Source organism: Thamnophis elegans, chromosome 2, assembly GCF_009769535.1.
Source record: "Thamnophis elegans isolate rThaEle1 chromosome 2, rThaEle1.pri, whole genome shotgun sequence".
NCBI lineage: Eukaryota > Metazoa > Chordata > Lepidosauria > Squamata > Colubridae > Thamnophis > Thamnophis elegans.
In genome coordinates, this window is record NC_045542.1 from 153206394 (window position 1) to 153224080 (window position 17687).

Genomic DNA, 17687 nt, shown 5'->3' on the forward strand with positions numbered 1-17687 from the left:
CCTTTAGAAAGGGAGAATAATCTTATATATATATAAAATGGTGTAAAATGGCTTCTACTGTACAGCACAGTGGAGTTGCCATGGTAATGGCTTCACAGTACTCCACAAGGGGGATCGCTCTGATAAAAGGGAAAATCCAACGTTAGAAATTATGTTTGGTCCGGACATTTTCAACACGGTGGTATCATTTTTCTTGATGCTTCTGGCAGCACAGGGAAAACATGAAGAGAATAAAAGACAAGTACATTCCTTTGGGACTTTAATTTCGTTTAAAGACACTTTCAATTTTTTTTTTTTTTGCAACAAGTAACAAAATTCATACCCAATGTACACCCCTACGCAAGATATACAGAATAAATACCTAACACCGTACTCAAGGAATCAATCGGGAGCATATCTTGCAATGAGCATTTTCAGCTGACTTCAGCTTCTGCAATTCATGGACAAGGCCTGCCTCCATTTTATTTTATTTTATTTTATTTTTTATTTTTATTTTATTCAGGCCCTTGCATGGGACCATTACTATGGGCAGTCCCAATCCGTCTAAGATGGCTCCCTACAAGGAGCTCCTATGTTAAGTGCAATTTCTAGATCAGTGAAGGTTACTTTGCTGAGGAAAAAGTTTCTTCTGGTCCCATGAATGCCAGGGGCTCATGGAGAAGACCCCGAATCCTAATGTAAAAGAAAAAAAATCTGAAGGCAAAATAGTCTATTTTGGGGCACAGTTCTCTGCTTGGCACATTTTTAATCATCTGTTAGTCGCAGGAGGGTCCCAGAGGTCGTTGGCACACTAGAGAGAATGAGAGAGAGATTGTCAACATTAAAAGCAGGAAAGAAACATAGTCAAGTGGATGAAACGGTATGAAAAGAAATACAGTAAACACTTTTGTATTTTTTACTAGTTGATAACCCAGTATATTTATTTATAGGGGGAAAATGTCCGGACCAAATTCTAATGTTGGATTTCCCCCTTTACCAGAGGGAGCCCTGTTGTGGAGTACTGTGAAGCTGTTACCATGGCAACTCCTCTGCGCTGTACATTAGAAGCCATTTTAAGGCATAACAGGCTGTATCTTAATAGAACACACACCCCGAGGGATGTTAGGGGTGTCTTATCCCCACAGTATATTTTTTCCAGAGAGTAAGTAATCTGTGTACCAAATTTGGTTGAAATTGCTCAAGGTGTTCCAGAGTTATGCTGGAACATACACACACACAGCCCTTTATAGATACATAGAAGATTTTCTGACGCTGAGTTCAGAGCTAATCTACATGGTAGAGTTTGACTTTTGATGGAACAAGGCAATTATTAAAGCTCTCTGGTGAGGTATTATATTCCCTCCCAGTGCAGCCAGGAAACTTCTTTGCAACAATGTTCTTCCATTCATAGCAAAGCAATGTCAGTAAACAAGGCTTCCTAACTCCATACTTGTGTTATATTTTAACCAACTCTCAGAACTGCTCAATGCGATGGTGAGGTGAGAGAATGCTATTTCAAAATGGATAGAAGACACAGGATATTTAAAATGAACCCGATAGGCAAATATCTAGGAGTAGCCTTAGCATCCCAAGGACAGATTAGGTATCAGAAGATGTGGCTTTTGTATTTTGTAGTTGCCCAGGTTTATCTGTAAAGGCATACTCAAATTCTTGGATCTGACTGGATTCCTTCTTAAAGACTTTGCAAGAGGAATGTAGAATAACAATGGTAAGGAGACACGTAAACAGGCTTTTGAGACTTGGAAATCTTTAACCCACTGAGCCTCTTGTTAAAATGTGCAGTTATCTCTAAATCGGTGCTTCCCAACCGTGGCAACTTTTAAAGATACGTAGACTTCTACTGCCAGCATGCTGGCTGGGAAATTCTGGGAGCTGAAGTCCACCCATCTGAACAAGATTCAGAAACCTTGTTTTCCTAAGTCAGCCTTCCAGCTTGGGTTCTTTGGAAGGGAAAGAATAAATCCTTTTATTTTGTTTCTGAGAAGATCAAAAATCTAAGGGGGGAGCAATAGTCCTCAATATATAACCACATTCGGGACTAGAATTTTGATTGCTAAGCCAGGGGATTATTAAGTGAGTTGTGTGCCTGATTTTAGGACATTTTTTTTTGTCATGGTTATGTGAATCACTGCAATTTCTAATCTAACTAAATCATGTAAGGTAAAGGTTCCCCTCGCACTTCTATGCTAGTCGTTCCCGACTCTAAAGGGCGGTGCTCATCTCCGTTTCAAAGCCGAAGAGCCAGCGCTGTCCGAAGACGTTCTCCGTGGTCATATGTCCAGCATGACTAAGCACTGAAGGTGCACGGAACACTGTTACCTTCCCACCAAAGGTGGTCCCTATTTTTCTACTTGCATATTTACATGCTTTCGAACTGCTAGATTGGCAGAAGCTGGGACAAGTAATGGGAGCTCACTCCATTATGCAGCGCTAGGGATTCGAACCGCCAAACTGCCAATCTTTCTGATCGACAAGCTCAGCGTCTTAGCCACTGAGCCACTGCACATCCCTTACTAAATCATGTAGTATTATGCAAATCCAGCTTCCCCACTGACACTGCTTGTCAGAAGCCAGCTGGGAAGGTTATAAATGGAAATCATACGGACCCAGGATGTATCTCATAAATGTACAATGGTTGCCAAGCATCTGAATTTTGATCATTCGATTGTGGGGATGCTGCGATGGGTGTAAGTGCGAGGATTGGTTTTAAGTCACTTTTTCTCCAAAGCGGCTGTAACTTCGAACAGTTGCTAAATGAATCGATGTAGGATTGCCTGTGTGTTCCTGGAAGCTGTAAATAGAAGGGGACAGAGACAAGGAAGAGAAGAAAAAGAAATCTCATACCACTCAACCAGCTGGGCTCCAATGATGTCGTGAATATGGTAGGGAAGGCCCAGTTTCATTGCATTGGGTGCTTGACGGCTCTGCAAATCATTCAGGAGGACTTCCTTGTATTTGGATTTCTGGATCATCCCCAAGACAGATTTCCTTCCTGGGAAAAGAACAATAATCAGCGAGCAGCTCCTTTTGGAAACATACCGCCAGAACTGCCATCATACGCTTCAGTTTTCCTTTTGCTAGCTGTCAGTTTGCCATGCACTCTGCGGGAGGGAGCCGGATGGATGGATGTCAGGCCTACCTCCATTCAAAACTCAAGAAAGAAAGAAAAAAAATCCAACTCCACTAAAGTAGAGAAGAGCTACTTTTACTAAGTTTGAAATGATAGCGGTGAAAGCAAGGCAAGATCTGATTCAAAAGGCACAAAAGTTATAGGTTGAAAGGTTCTCCAAATCCCACCGCCCCACCCCACCCAGTGTCTCAGGCTGACTGTCCAATCCAAGTCCCACATAATGTCATGTGAAGCTCACCTTTAGGTATTTTGCCCAACTGGAGTCCTAGGACAGTTGGCCTTGACTGGGTGTAAACAACTCCACTCAGCAGAGCAACAATTCTTGAGAGCAAACCTCCCTTTTAGTTCACATGTAAGGTGACCAGATTTTCAGATTGGTAAAGAGGGATACCATTGACCGGAAAGGGGGGGGGGGGGGGCTTGATTAAAAATTTTGTATTTTGTCAAACATGACCCCAGGACACTGAAACCATCATAAATACGAATCTGTTGCCAAACATCAAAATTTTGATCACGTGATCATGAGGAGCTGCAAGTGAGCTGCAACGGTCACTAAGTGTTAAAATGGTCGCTAAGTGTGAAAATGGTCATCAGACACTTTTTTCAATGCCATTGTAACTTTGGTCACTAGTTGGGGTGGGGTGGGGGGTCCTTGCCAACCAAGCTCAGAAAACAGCGATCCCACAATCTGCCCCACACCTCCTCTTTCCTTAAGAGATGGTGGGGTGGGGGATCCTTGCCCACCAAGCTCAGAAACCAGCGATCCCAGAATCTCCCACATCTCCTCTTTCTCCCTCTTGTTCTCTTTTTGGGGTAAGGAGGAGAAAGGACAAAAAGGAGAAAGAGGGGGAAATGGCTGCAGGGAGAGCGGCGCCCGAGAGAAGCGGGCAAAAAAGAAAAGAAAAACCTTCCGACGGCTGAGCCTCTTGGCCCGGGGCCGAGCCTCCTCCTCGCCGCGCTGCCTGCAGAAAAACAATGTGCGTCAGCACGCACACGTGCAGGAGGTGAGGGAGCCGAGCGGAGAGAGGGAAACCACTGCCCTCTAAAGGCCACATCGGGAACGACACTTCAGAGAAATAAAAACTTTTTTTTTAACGGCGTCCTTTTTAAAATTGTTTTCTTTGTTTTGGAAAATTGGGACTTTTTGAACACGCTGCGGGACACGGGACAAATCATTAAAAATAGTGACTGTCCCGCTGAAAGCAGGACGTCTGGTCACCTTATTCACATGGGTCTTCACCACACCAGCTCACTTCCCAAACCCAAATGCCATGTCCTCCTCTCCCTGTTACTATGGCAGCTGATAGCAAGCATGCATCAGAGGAAAAGCCCATGCTGGAGATCCGGCTGACAGGAGAGGGCAAGACTACCAATTCATCGTGCCTCCCGGTGACACTATGTCTAGGGTCAAACCCTGGGAATGGAATGCAACAGCTCACCAACCAACCAGCTCGAAGAGACTGTTCGAAAAAACAATTTATGCAAATATAATTGGACAAGAAGGGAAGAGAGGAACTGGAGGGAAACTTTTAACTGGGAGGTGTTGGCCCGCGAACTTCAGATCTGGCTTTGCCATTCTGTAATCCACTTGGCTTTTATTAAAAGTATAGCCCTCGCTACAAATAGAGTCAAGGGTCTTTTTTTTGTCTAAGGGACCAAGTCAGGGCAGGTCTGACAAATTCCAGCATTAGACTGGAGTTCAAGACGGGACATCTTGCAATGGATAAGGTAAAGGAGAACTGTTTTGTTTTTCTCCCTTCTTGCAACGGGGTTAATTTAGTTTGCAAAAACAAACCCTCAAATGAAAGGGACACTCTAAATTGTAATGGTTTCATGAATTTAAAATGCGAAAAAGTTTCTAGTGCCCAAAAAAACCTGAAATATAATTTGCTGGTTCTGGATGTGAATTTGGGACTTGCTTAAGCTAGCGAAATTTTGCACGTTTCAAAAGACACAGGCTCGGAGTGACAATGTGATTTGTTTGTTTTGCTTCTTAGCATCATGTCTGAGTCCAGCCAACAAACTACAACTATTACTTAGCAGAATGTGTGAACAGACACACCTTTGATGAAGCATTTGATGAAGCGGCCTGCTCCAGGCACGGCGAGCCACCAGCTCCCAGCATCACGGACAGTCAAGACTCCAGCATTCACCAGCTGCCTGAAGAAAAAGCAGAAATGGGAAAAAATAAATGTCCACTGTGATTTATTCCATGAGCAATTTGTGGACTAATGTTTTCTACCTTTTCAGACATGCAAAGTCAATGGGGAAGTCAGATTCACTAAACAACCGTGTTACTAACTTAACAATGCAGCAATTCACTTAACAACTGTGGCAAGAAAGGTTATAAAATAGGGGGGAAACTCACTTAACATCTATCTTGCGTAACAGCAGAAATTTTGGGCTTAACTGTGGTCATAAGTCGAGGACGACCTGTTCAGAAGAAGGCTATCCTTGTATGAGTTGTCAAAGAACATCCCAAGGTATCTAATTAGCCACTGTGGGAAACAGGGCTGTGAATGAGAGAAGACTGTGACTTGATCCTGTGAGATTTAAGTTCTCCCAAAGGTTGCCTTTTGTAACATGAGCATGCAGTCTCATGTTACAGAAAGCAGAGAGACTTATTTGCCATGGTAGCGCAGTGGTTAGAGGGCAGTACTGCAGGCTACTTCTGCCTGCTGGCTGCCAGCAGTTTGGCAGACCGACTCTCACCAGGCTCATGGTGACTCAGCCTTCCATCCTTCCGAGGTCGATAAAACGAGGACCCAGATTGTTGGGGTCAATATGCTGACTCTGTAAACCGCTTAGAGAGGGCTGTAAAAGCACTGCAAAGTGGTATGTAACTGGTTTCCCTGAAAATAAGACCTCCCTGGATAATAAACCCAATCGGGCTTTTGAGCGCATGTGCTAAAATAAGCCCTCCTTGATAATATTGCAACACACAGCAGCCATGAGGTGACCACACTCACCGCCTCCTGCACCTCAAAAATAATAAGACCACCCCAAAAATAAGGCCAAGTGCTTATTTTTTGGGCGGGGGGGGGGGGGGTTTCAAAAGAAAATAAGAACCTGTCTTATTTTGGGGGAAACACGGCAAGACCAAGTGCTATTGCTATTTGTCTTTAAATCACAAGCAAAACCATGTAGCAGTGTTTCTTAACTTCGGCAGCTTGAAGATGGGTGGAGTTCAATTCCCAGAATTTCCCAGCCAACAGACACACAATGAATGAGCTTAATTTGGAGAAAAGCTGGCAGAGCAAACAGTGAAAGGAAAAAAATATGATATAGTTATGGAAGAGCAGGAGAGTTGACAGCTCAGGGATTCCTCGTCTACTTACGTGATTTCTGTGTCTCTAAAGCCGAAGTCTTTCAACATCCTTTTCTTGTCGAAACTGATGTCAGGGCAGGTGGTAAGGACCGAATCTAAAAACTTCTTCACTGTCCTGGCAAACTCCTTTCCTGCTACAAATTCCTGCACCTGCGACAAAAATAAATCAGAGCATCATCACTCTTCAGTTCTTCTACCCCATCAACCCCCTCTCTTTGGCAGCAGCAAACCTTAGATACGTAGCTGTCTGTGAATGCCACCACAAAAAAATCCGCTTCAAAGCTGTGCTGAAACATTCGGATCCGGCCCTCATTTTTCAGCTGGCTCTATAGAGAGAAAAAGAACATCTCAAGTCATTTCCAGAAGCAGATATGGCATGTGAATTTTGAGGAAGAGGCAAAGCGGAGCATAAAACATGCTTTCAGAAGAGTCCCCTGCCTCCGTGAACATGGCAGGGAGAAACAGCAATTATCTATAGTCATCGGAAATTAAAACAAACTTAAACCTGTCTTATAGTTTAGCTCACACAATAAACATGTTGTTACCTTTTAGGCATAGAGTGCCCAAACCAGAAAGCGCACGGGTGCACCGGATTGCCCCAAACCTGAGGACCAGCTGGGCGATGTGCATGCCAGAGCACTGGCTAGTGTGCATGGCTGAGATGGGACGACGGCGCGTGCCACAGAGAGGGCTCTGCGTGCCACATGCCATAGGCTCTCCTTCACAAACCTAGGATATGCTGCAGTTGTGGTTCCTGGCCTTAGGCTTAATGTGCTTTATAAATCCACTATTGTGACAAAAGTAATTTGTGTATCTGTTGTGGCCCAGCAGGAGTCGTTGGAGCTGCTGATGGACTCCGATAGCGAGGAACCCTATGAGTCTGCTATGGAAGATGTGGAGGACCCTGGGCAGGGTTCAGACTTACAGCAGGGACCAGAGAGGTTGGTTGGCCACTAGGAGGCGCCTGAGGCATGGAGCAGTGGGGAGGATCAAAGGGAGTTTGTCCCTGACGCCAGACAGAGAAGGGCGGAGACAGACTCATAAGAGATAATCAAGCCCAGGTGATTGTGGCTTGGCCCCTCCCAAGAGAGTTTATAAGAGGAGACTTTGGGAGGAGTCCTTTTGCAGGACACAACTGTTCGTAATAATCTGGAGAACTCCTTGTCTGGTTTGCCTTGTGTTCCTGTGTCTGTTGGAGTCTGGGTTCTTGCCAACGTCTTGCCAGTGAGTCATGTCTGGGCTTTCAGACAACAGGATTATAATTGCTGTGAATAAAGAGTGGCAAATAGCTAAGCCTGTGTCTGCGTTCCTTACCGGACGGAAGGGGGCCAGAACAGGTATCTTTCCTTTTTTTCCAAGAAAAGGCCAGTATCTTCAAAGCTTTATTTCACTGGGATATTGAAAAGTGAGTGAGGGAAAGGGCACTTGTCAATTAAAGTTAAGTTTCCTTCACTATATTAGAAAGCCACTCTTTCAGATTATGTGAGAGAGCTGGAAACAGGGCCATAACTTTTCAGTTCCGCCATCCCTTTCTCTAAGGGAGAGAGATTCCGGAACATGGAACTTAGGATAGGGTGTCCTTCAATATTCCATTCTATTGCCAATGGTTTTAAAAATATATATGAAATTGCTAGGGGAGATCATCTGGAGAGGTTATCCATCAGCTCTGGATACTATTTCAATGTAAGTGACACACACCCCCTCCCAAGATCCTGCAATCAGATACTGTTGAATGAATAATATTACACTGAGTCTGAAATGGAATCCAGATAAGGATTTACTCATTGCAAGGGACGATGGTAATTCCAAAACTGCCTGTCTTGAATGAGATTACAGTCTTCCAAAAGTTTATGTGCAATTTGGATCTCAATCTCTCTGGTTTGATCAGGCTCCCAATACCAAGACAGTCATATTGAGACACTTCCAAGAAGCGTTTCTTTTATTGTTCCTCACCTAAAGACAAAATCTTGCCAAATTAAAGTATGCTACCGCCCCTACAGAGCATATGTAAGAACCCAGTTTGGCCTAGTGATTAAGACACCAGACTAGAAACTGGGAGACCCATGAATTCTATCTAGTGCCACCTTAGCCATAAAAGGGATCTTGGGCCAATCACTTTCTCTCAGCCCAACTCACCTCACAGGGTTGTTGTGGAGAAAATAGGAGGAGGGAGATATGTTGAATATGTCCACCACCTAGAGTTATTTGTAAAAACAATATAGGCGGGACACAAATAAATTAAAAAGTAAATACAAATATATTCTGGGAACGACCAGAGAGAAGCCATCTTGATTCTTTTTCTCTCACACGAACTATCTGAACAGAGTTGCCTCTTGCTTCTCTGGAATGTCCTCCCTCCCTGGATTCCAGACTACATTCCCTCACAGGTTTCCTCAGATGGAGGTAATTTCTAGAATAAGGGTGTCAAACTTGATTTCGTTGAAGGCTACATCAGGGTTGGATTGGGTTTGACCTTGGGGGGCTGGGTTGGGCGTGGCCAGCTCAACATCCCTTGTGTTAGGGTGCCTGTGGCGACCCGAGCGCTCTGCCAGAGAAAACGAGCTCCCAAGTTCTGTTTGCAGCTGCAATGGCCTCCTGCAACCTACTGCCAGTGAAAACGAGGGCCGCATGCAGCCCTCCCGAGCTCTGCTTTCACTAGCAGAGGCATTGCAGGCCGGTCCTTCATCGTTTCCAGGGCGGCCCTGTAGGCCAGATCTAAGCACCCAGCAGGCTGGATTCTGGCCTGCAGATCTTGAGTTTGACACCCCTGTTCTAGAAGCAGGACTATTTAATAACATTTTAACTGTTTTTATGACTGTGAGGTGTTGGAACTTCTGTCTGCTCTTTGGAAAAAGCAATTGCGGTCAGACCGAAATGCTCCCCGCTCCCACTTCCCTCATGCATTCATACATTATCTGACAACTTTACTAGCAAAGGATCCAAACCGGTGTTGCAGCTGCCTGTGCTAATTGAGCCACACCTTGGTGCTTTTAAGAACATGCAGACATCCAGAGGGAGTCTCGCTCTACCCAGATGCTTAGCTTAGAAAAACAAATGCTAGGATAGAGTGGGAAGGGATGTGGAGGAGGAAAAGTGATAAACAAATGGCACAGAGATGAAGAAGCTGAAATGATGTCTGGAGAATGTCACCTATTAGAAGCAGGTCTCCTAGAGGGCCACAAGCTCCAATGAGCAGCATATCCTGGTAACAAAATCAGAAAGTTGGAAGGGACCTTGGAGGTCTTCTAGTCCAACCCTCTGCTCAAGCAGGAAACCAAATGGTGGAGTTTGGAGCTTTGCTGGAAGTTCAGTAGCCACTAGACTAATCAGGCCAGGGCTGGGTTCCTGCCAGTTCTAACCTCTTCTATAGAAGAGGTTCCACAAATCTACAGTGCTGTTTAGAACCGGTTCCAGCTCCCTCCCCCTGCCCGTCCACATATCATCAAGATGAAGAGCGAGAGGAGAAATTCTGGGAGTTGAAGTCCACAAATCTTAAAGCTGTCAAGTTTTGAACACCCCTGGGGATTTTTTTCTAAAGGGTTAGGGGTGCAAGGATCTTGCAACTTGACAGCTTTAAGACTTGCACACTTCAATGCCAGAGTTCCTGAGCCAACATGACTGGAAGAGGAATTCTGGGAGTCGAAGCCCACAAGTCTTAAAGCTGTCAAGTTTGAACACCCCTGGGGTTGTTTTTTTTCTAAAGGGTTAGGGGTGCAAGGGTCTTGTAACTGGACAGCTTTAAGACTTGCGTGCTTCAAATGCCAGAGTTTCTGAGCCAACATTTTGGTTGCTAAGCAAGAGCATTAAGTGAGTTTCACCACATTTTACAAGTTGGCCATGCCCACAGTCACATGGTTGGCAAGCCACTCCCACCCAGTCACATGGCCATAAAGCCACTCCCACCTGGTCACATGGCTGGCAAGCCACTCCCACAAAGCAGGCCACACCTACAGAAGAGGTTCTAAAAATTTTTGAAACCCACCACTGAACCAGGCTGAATCTCATCCTGCACCTCATCCCAAATAAGACTAAAAACTCTAGAAGGTTGTTATGTTACTTTACAGATTAATAGACTATTGCCTGGACTAAGTATTAAAGGACTAAATAGTAAAGGTACTGGTATATTTAGAAGAGAACAATAGCCTGCTGTTGGGTAAGGTGTGTGTGCTGCAATAAAGTATTGTGTACAGATCTGTTAGACTGTGATGTATCCAGTCCTTGGAAAGCAAAGAATCTCCACAATATCCTGTTTTTAAATTAATTTTTATTGTCAACGTATGAGAGATTTGGGTATCTAGCAAAATATCAAGTCAAATAAATACAGGTAGTCCTTAAAGTACAGCCACAAATGGCATTAGGATTTCTCTTGCTGAGCAAAGTGATTGCTAAGTGAATCACGCATTGTTAAGAGAATCAGTGCAGCTGTTAAGTGAATCAGATGGTCATTAAGTGAATCCATCTCCCTCCATTGACTTCTATTGTCGGAAGCCAGCTGGGGAGATCTCAAATAGTGATCCTTGAACCATGTCATCAATACATACAATACATGGCAGCTGCCAAAGGCTCAAATTTTTATTAGGTGACCACAGGAATGCTGCAGTACAGGTAGTCCTCAACTTACCATTCAAAGTTACAACGGCACTGACAAAAAGTGACTTACGACCATTTTTTTCATACTTGGGGTCATTGCAGCATCTCCCATAGTCATGTGATCAAAATTCAGATGTTTGGCAATTGGTTCATATTTACAATGGTTGCAGTGGGTCACGTGATCCCTTTTGTGACCTTCTGATAAGTCAATGGAGAAGCCAGATTCCCTTAACAACTGTGTCGCTAATTTAACAACTGCGAGGATTCACTTAACCGTAGCAAATGTTTCAATTAGCAACATACATTTTGGGCTCAATTGTGGTCGTAAGTCCAGGACTACTGCATTCTTTGACAATGGACACAGATTAAAGGTGTCAGAACAGCAGCACCTCTGGGAGGGGTCAAAAGAGCCAAGATGGAAGTTGCAGCAACGCAATCAAAATCTCTTCACTTTTGTATGTGCATGTGATATGTATGTATGTATGTATGTATGTGTGTGTGCGTGCGTGTGTGTGTGTGTGTGTGTATGCAGGTCTTGGCATATTCAGGTCTTTTCCCGTGTAAGATTGAGAGTATCTTGGCGACGTTTCAACAAGGCCCACTCGCCATCTTCAGGCTGGTGCCTTTGGCTTCATGCTTGTGCGAGCAAAGTGTGATCAGAGCTGCCATCTTTCTATAAATATTGGTGGGGATGGGTGGGTGAGTGCTGGCTTTGTTGCTGTAAGCAACATTCCTACACAACTGCAGAGACAAAAACGTGATCCCCACATGCTTCCAACTAAAATTCCATTCTAAAACCTCAGCCACCGAAAGGATCCTGAAAAAAAGTGAATTAGCCCTAATCAGAAACGAACTCCACAGGAAAAGATTCCTACTAGACCAAACCAACTGGGACCTACTCACTCTTCACCTCAAACTCAGAAACAAAATCCACCCAGCACTCTGGGACAAATCCAAACAACTAGCCCTCTGAAGAGCCAAAACAGAAATCTCCCACAAGACGGACACACACACCAACAAACTCCACAGACTAGAAAAACACCAGAAGCCCAACCCCCTTCACAGCAACTCATGAAACAAACAGTCCATATCAGACAGGACCCTCACCATAGCAGAAACCAATGTCCTTTCCAAAGGATTCAACTTTGCAGTTGCCCCCAAACGCATCCCCACCGAAGACATCATATGCAGAGTTGAAGCTACACTCACCAAAATCAACCCAGATGAAGCCAATAAAATCAGACTTTAAGTCACCAATGTCCTCTGCTCCAGCAATCCACCCAGAAGCAACTTACAGAAAGAAGAACAAAAAGCACTCACCAACTTGAGGAAAGACAACAACATAATCATTCTCCCAGCAGACAAAGGTAACGCCACAGTGGTGATGAACACGTCTGACTATCAAGCCAAACTCTCCAACCTACTCCAAGACCCCGCTTACTAACCTCTAAACACAGACCCCACCACCTACCTGGAACAAACCACCAAATCAAAAATAAAAGCCTCTCCCATCAGTGAAAAGATCAGAAAAGAATCATCCCCAGAGAGAAATCATCCAGATGCCCCAAGCTCTATGGCCTCGCCAAAATACACAAAGAAGGAACACCACTCAGACCCATAGTCAGCTCCATAGGCTCACCTCTACAGAATCTTGCCAAATTTCTTGCCAAACAACTTCCGCCCTACACAGAAGCCATCATCTCACATGTACAAAACCAGTTTGACTGGAACAACACAAAAATCATCGCCCATGCTACCACCCGCCACACTCGTGAATACATTGAAGCTTGGCACTCCACAAGCAATTCCATCAATATTGTTCTACAACCAGCCTACAAACCCCTCAGAATCCAAATCAATCACTCAGCCAACCACAGATAGCACCAACATTCAACCCTCATGCACACACTTATCAATTCACCTCCAAACTACCCTGACCTGAGGTAACCTCCTTATCACAAGACCCATCACAAGACATCACAAGATGACTCATAGCTGACACATCAGAAGACCCTCACTTGACACACCCATACCTGAGCCCTTATAAACAGAAAAACACAGACATCCCCTAAACTCCACTGAAGATGTTACCTAGTCTGGTAATGAAATGTTTGGAATGAAATTCTCCAACCCACAAGCTTAGAGAATTAATCTTTACCTATATACACACTGACACATCCCATGGATGGGGCTTCAATTGGGCTGCTGTGACCACCATCTTGGTTGTGTTACCTCATTGCTGATGTTGCTGTATCCCAACCAGGAAGAAGGTTCTTACCAGATATCTGTCAACAACTGTCCGATCTTTGACAAGACTGTAGATCTGATGCCTCAGAATCAAAGGCGGCAAGGAATCTTCAAATACTTTGCGAGGGAAGAGAGATACCAGATTCTGAAGAGCAGCTTCGACTGCCGCAGGGCCTTCTAAGAAAAAGAACAGCTAAGATAAGAACGGAGAAGCCTCACGTCTTAGCATTTCCATGAAGACCTCCTCTGACTCCATTTAGAAACTCCCTCCTTTTTCATTCACCTGCCCCATATCAGTTTCCTTGTGCAAAGTGCATTTCACTCTTTCTCACCCTGTTCTGAAGGCTCGGATCCGTCACTCACAGCTGGCCGTCGCTTCTTGGCCTTGAAAGCATCAGAAAGGAGCTGGTGCTTCCGCTTCATAAGGCTGGAGAGAGAGAGAGAGAGAGAGAGAGAGAGAGAGAGAGATGGCTTAAGATTGAGAACATATGTAACTGGTCTATTGACTTTTGCTCATTTGACTATATAGAGTGCTCCACTTACAACAGTTCATTTAGTCCACCGTTCAAAGTTACAACAGCACTGAAAAAAATGACTTATGATCATTTTCATGCTTACAACTATTGCAACATTCTCAGGATCACGTGATCAAAATCCAGACGGTTGGCAACTGACTCCTATTTATGACTGTTGCAACGCCCCGGGGTCCAGGGGTGGGTTCTGGCTTCTTCTACCGCTGGTTCGCTCAAGAACACGCTTTGGGCTGTGCACACTTTGCGCGCATGCCCGTATACACAGTAGTAAAAAAACTGCTTATGAGCAGAAGCAAAAAACAAGATAATGTATTTTACTTCTTTTGAGACTCTCCTCCCAGCTCGCTCACATGACTCAGCTCCAAAAGGTTTCTATAGCAAAATCTTTCACCTAAAACTAAGGAGAAACTTCTTGACAGAACAATTAATCAGTAGAACAAATTGCCTCCACAAGTTACGAACGCTCCAATACTTCAAGTTTTCTCAGAAGAGATTGGACAACCACTTGTCTGAAATGATGTAGGGTTTCCCAGGGGTTTCCTGAGCCAGGGGGTTGGACTAGAAGACCTCCAAGGTCCCTTCCGACTCTTATTCTATTCTATTCTATTTCACAGGCAACACGACTAAGCACCAACTCTGTTTTTTTTTCTGGCTGCTACCTGCATTTATCCAACTTTCACCTCCGAGCTTCTCCCTGTCCTCAATTTATACATTTTCTCCCTGAATCATAACGTTCACAATCTTAATTTCTCCCCTCCCCCTCCTTTCCTCCCCTCCCATTGATTTCACTTCGAATTGAGGCTTCATTTCCTACCCCTCTCAGTCCTCACTCGCGTCGTCTCGCTTGCTGGACGTCGGCAACAGATGACGTCATGATTTTTGAAGAGTCTTTTTGGGGCCTCCCTTCGTCTTTGGAGTAGGCGGGAGAAAAAGTTTGACTGACAGATGGAAAGCCCAATGGCTTCCTCGTCCGGCTAAATGGCCCTCTTTAAAGGAAGAAAGGCGAGCGTGGCCGTTATTCTAATCTAGACGAATGTTTCTTTGATTTTTTGGGCCCGAGAACTCCAATTTGTAACTTTAAAAAATTATGGAGAACTCCCAAAAGAGTTTCTGCTTATGTGGGTTATGTTTATTGCTGTTTACCATATTAAAACTGACGAATTTGTAGAATGCATTGACACATAAAAATTAAACCTGTTCAATATTAATATGCATATTTTTCATGAAAAAACCTATACGTTTTATCAATCACAAATAATTAAAGAGTAACACTTTTAAATTTTCGCAAATGTCTTCAATATATGAGGAGAATATCTGGAACTGAGGAGAAATGCCTGATAAAACTATCAGTGGAAGGATTTGCCTCCAGAAGTTGTAGATGGTCCAGACACTGGAAGTTTTTAAGAAGAGATTGGACAACTATTTGTCTTAAATGGTATAGATTCCTGCCTGAGCAGGGGGTTGGACTAGGAGACCTCTAAGATCCCTTCCAACTCTGCTATTCTATTCTATTCTATTCCATTCCAAAATAAAATAAAATAAAATAAACAAATCAAGTAAAAAAAAACAATAAGAATAAAGAATGCAAATCTGGCAAATATTTTTTTTTAATTTTGCAGAGCCCTGAGAGACTTCTGACGTCCTTGGAATAGAGTTTAAGAAACACTGCTTTAGATCAGTCTTTTTCAACGCTGGCAATTTTAAAATACTAGTTGGAGAATTTTGAGAGTTGAAGTCCACCCAACTTAAAGTTGCCGAAGCTGAAAAACAATGATTTTTAGACTTATGGGAAAGACCCACTCTAGGCTGGAAAGATATGGTTGACCCTGAGATGGCGGCCAAGATTGCCCCCATGTGGTGATCATGCAGATTTCTGATGTCTAAATCTGATATACGTAATAATTCTCTGGTGTTTAGGGTTGTTCTCCCCCCCCCCCCACATCAGAATTATTTTATGCAAGTTTGGGTGACAGCATTTCACTGATGTTGGAACAAGACTGAAATTTTACACGATGTGCACATTTACCTTTTGCTTTTGGTAAAAACTCCACAAAAATCAAGCGATCCACGTTTTGGAATTGTTAGACTACAACTTTCTATGTCCTTGGTCTTGAAATATCTAACCAGCAGAGAAGCGGTTTTGTGTCCTCTGCTACTTCTCTCTTGCTTTCCACTCTAGAGAGACCTCAATGCTAAGCAACACTGCTTAAATGGGTCTCCAGTGGCAGCAGTCTAATGCTGTCTAGTATCAGTAGAAGACTCTCTTTCTTCTGAGCAGCCTGACCAACAGTCTTGCAGGCTGGAAGGGACCACATCTGAAACAAGAGAAAGTTGCTTTTTCTTTTCCACAAATGACTGACTTTGAAAAGCATGGATGGCCACCACTTTCTTCTATTTTGATACATCTCTGTTTTTAACCAAAATATTCATGTGAGGTCTAGGTTTATTGCATATGAAAAACCAACTCATTCAGATTTTTAAAAAAGGTTTATGTTTTTTAAATGAAGGGGAAGCAACTCTGTCTGACTCACTTGATCCTCCCAATGGACAGCTTCTAAAAATATTTCATTCTTCCAAAATGATTTTTCAACTTCCCAATCTAATTTATACCATTGAATTAGCATAAAAACAAAATACAAAACAGTAATTAATACAAAACAGTAATTAAAAAAAATCATATAAATTTAATAATACTCAAACCGTCCTTCCCAATGATTAACTGCATTGACATGAATACAATTTTCAACACCTTCCAAAAAGGATCAGGACAGGCTCCATGGGAATCTGCCTAAAATACCTTCCCCATGTCCTCCAAATAGCTCACACTACAATGCCCATTATCCCAGGGGTGAAATTCAGCAGGTTCTGGAGAACCGGTAACGGAAAATTTGAGTAGTTCGGAGAAATGGCAAATACCACCTCTAACTGGCCCCAGAGTGGGGTGGGAATGGAGATTTTGCAGTATCCTTCCCCTGGAGTGGGGAGGGAATGGAGATTTTGCAGTATCCTTCCCCTGGAATGGGAAGGGAATTGAGATTTTACAGTATCCTTCCCCTGGAATGGGGAGGGAATGGAGATTTTGCAGTATCCTTCCCCTGGAATGGGGAGGGAATTGAGATTTTACAGTATCTTTCCCCTGGAATGGGGAGGGAATGGGGATTTTGCAGTATCCTTCCCCTGGAATGGGGAGGGAATGGAGATTTTGCAGTATCTTTCCCCTGGAGTGGGGAGGGAATGGAGATCTTACAGTAACCTTCCCCTGGAATGGGGAGGGAATGGAGATTTTGCAGTATCCTTCCCCTGGAGTGGGGAGGGAATGGAGATTTTACAGTATCTTTCCCCTGGAATGGGGAGGGAATGGGGATTTTGCAGTATCCTTCCCCTGGAATGGGGAGGGAATGGAGATTTTGCAGTATCCTTCCCCTGGAGTGGGGAGGGAATGGAGATTTTGCAGTATCCTTCCCCTGCCATGCCCACCAAACTATGCCCACAGAACTGGTAGTAAAAAAAATTGAATTTCACCACTGCATTATCTTAAGGTGACCAGACATCTAACAGCATACTTTTGTGCTTGCAACAATTAGCTGGGTTAATTAAGGCAGAAGGATCTTTTCTGACCACTTATCCGGATTTTTAAATTTTTTTAAATGAAGAACGCTCCCCCCACCCCCGGTCAATGGTGTCCCTTTTTACCAATGTTAAAATCTGGTCATCTTACATTATCCCCAGGCTGGGGTTGCAGAAGCAAAAGCCATCGAATTAGGAAGGTCTAGTAACTAGTGTTTCTCAACCTTGGCTTTTTAAGAAACATAAACTACAACTCCCAGAATTCCACTCCCCATGCCGGCTGGGAAATGTT

General features: G+C 43.8%; 1 protein-coding gene across 3 annotated transcripts; it reads right to left on the reverse strand.

Moving 5' to 3' along the window:
* Positions 1-250: 250 nt before the first annotated feature.
* On the reverse strand, positions 251-14722 carry STK19 (serine/threonine kinase 19). 3 transcript variants are annotated; one of them, XM_032212214.1, is made up of 8 exons: positions 14643-14722; positions 13628-13722; positions 13327-13469; positions 6689-6784; positions 6469-6608; positions 5193-5290; positions 2845-2992; positions 251-790 (listed from the first exon to the last, which is right to left on the reverse strand). In XM_032212214.1, the coding sequence occupies exons 2-8, from the start codon at positions 13716-13718 to the stop codon at positions 745-747; spliced, it is 762 nt and encodes a 253-aa protein (XP_032068105.1). In that variant the 5' UTR covers positions 13719-13722; positions 14643-14722; the 3' UTR covers positions 251-744. The 3 variants fall into 3 exon arrangements, with proteins under 3 accessions (XP_032068105.1, XP_032068103.1, XP_032068104.1); XM_032212212.1 differs by having other exon boundaries at positions 13327-13472; XM_032212213.1 differs by lacking the exon at positions 14643-14722 and adding an exon at positions 14488-14578 and having other exon boundaries at positions 13327-13472.
* Between the last annotated feature and the right edge of the window lie 2965 nt (positions 14723-17687).

What these genes read in the sequence shown, in the direction of transcription:
- STK19 (XM_032212212.1), bottom strand. Translation starts at nt 13,718, where the DNA reads ATGAAGCGGAAGCACCAGCTCCTTTCTGATGCTTTCAAGGCCAAGAAG. An exon ending in CAGACAGCTACGTATCTAAG is followed by an intron (nt 6,609 to 6,688) that starts GTTTGCTGCTGC and finishes TTTTTGTCGCAG; the next exon opens with GTGCAGGAATTTGTAGCAGG. An exon ending in CATCAAATGCTTCATCAAAG is followed by an intron (nt 2,993 to 5,192) that starts GTGTGTCTGTTC and finishes TTCTTTTCCCAG; the next exon opens with GAAGGAAATCTGTCTTGGGG.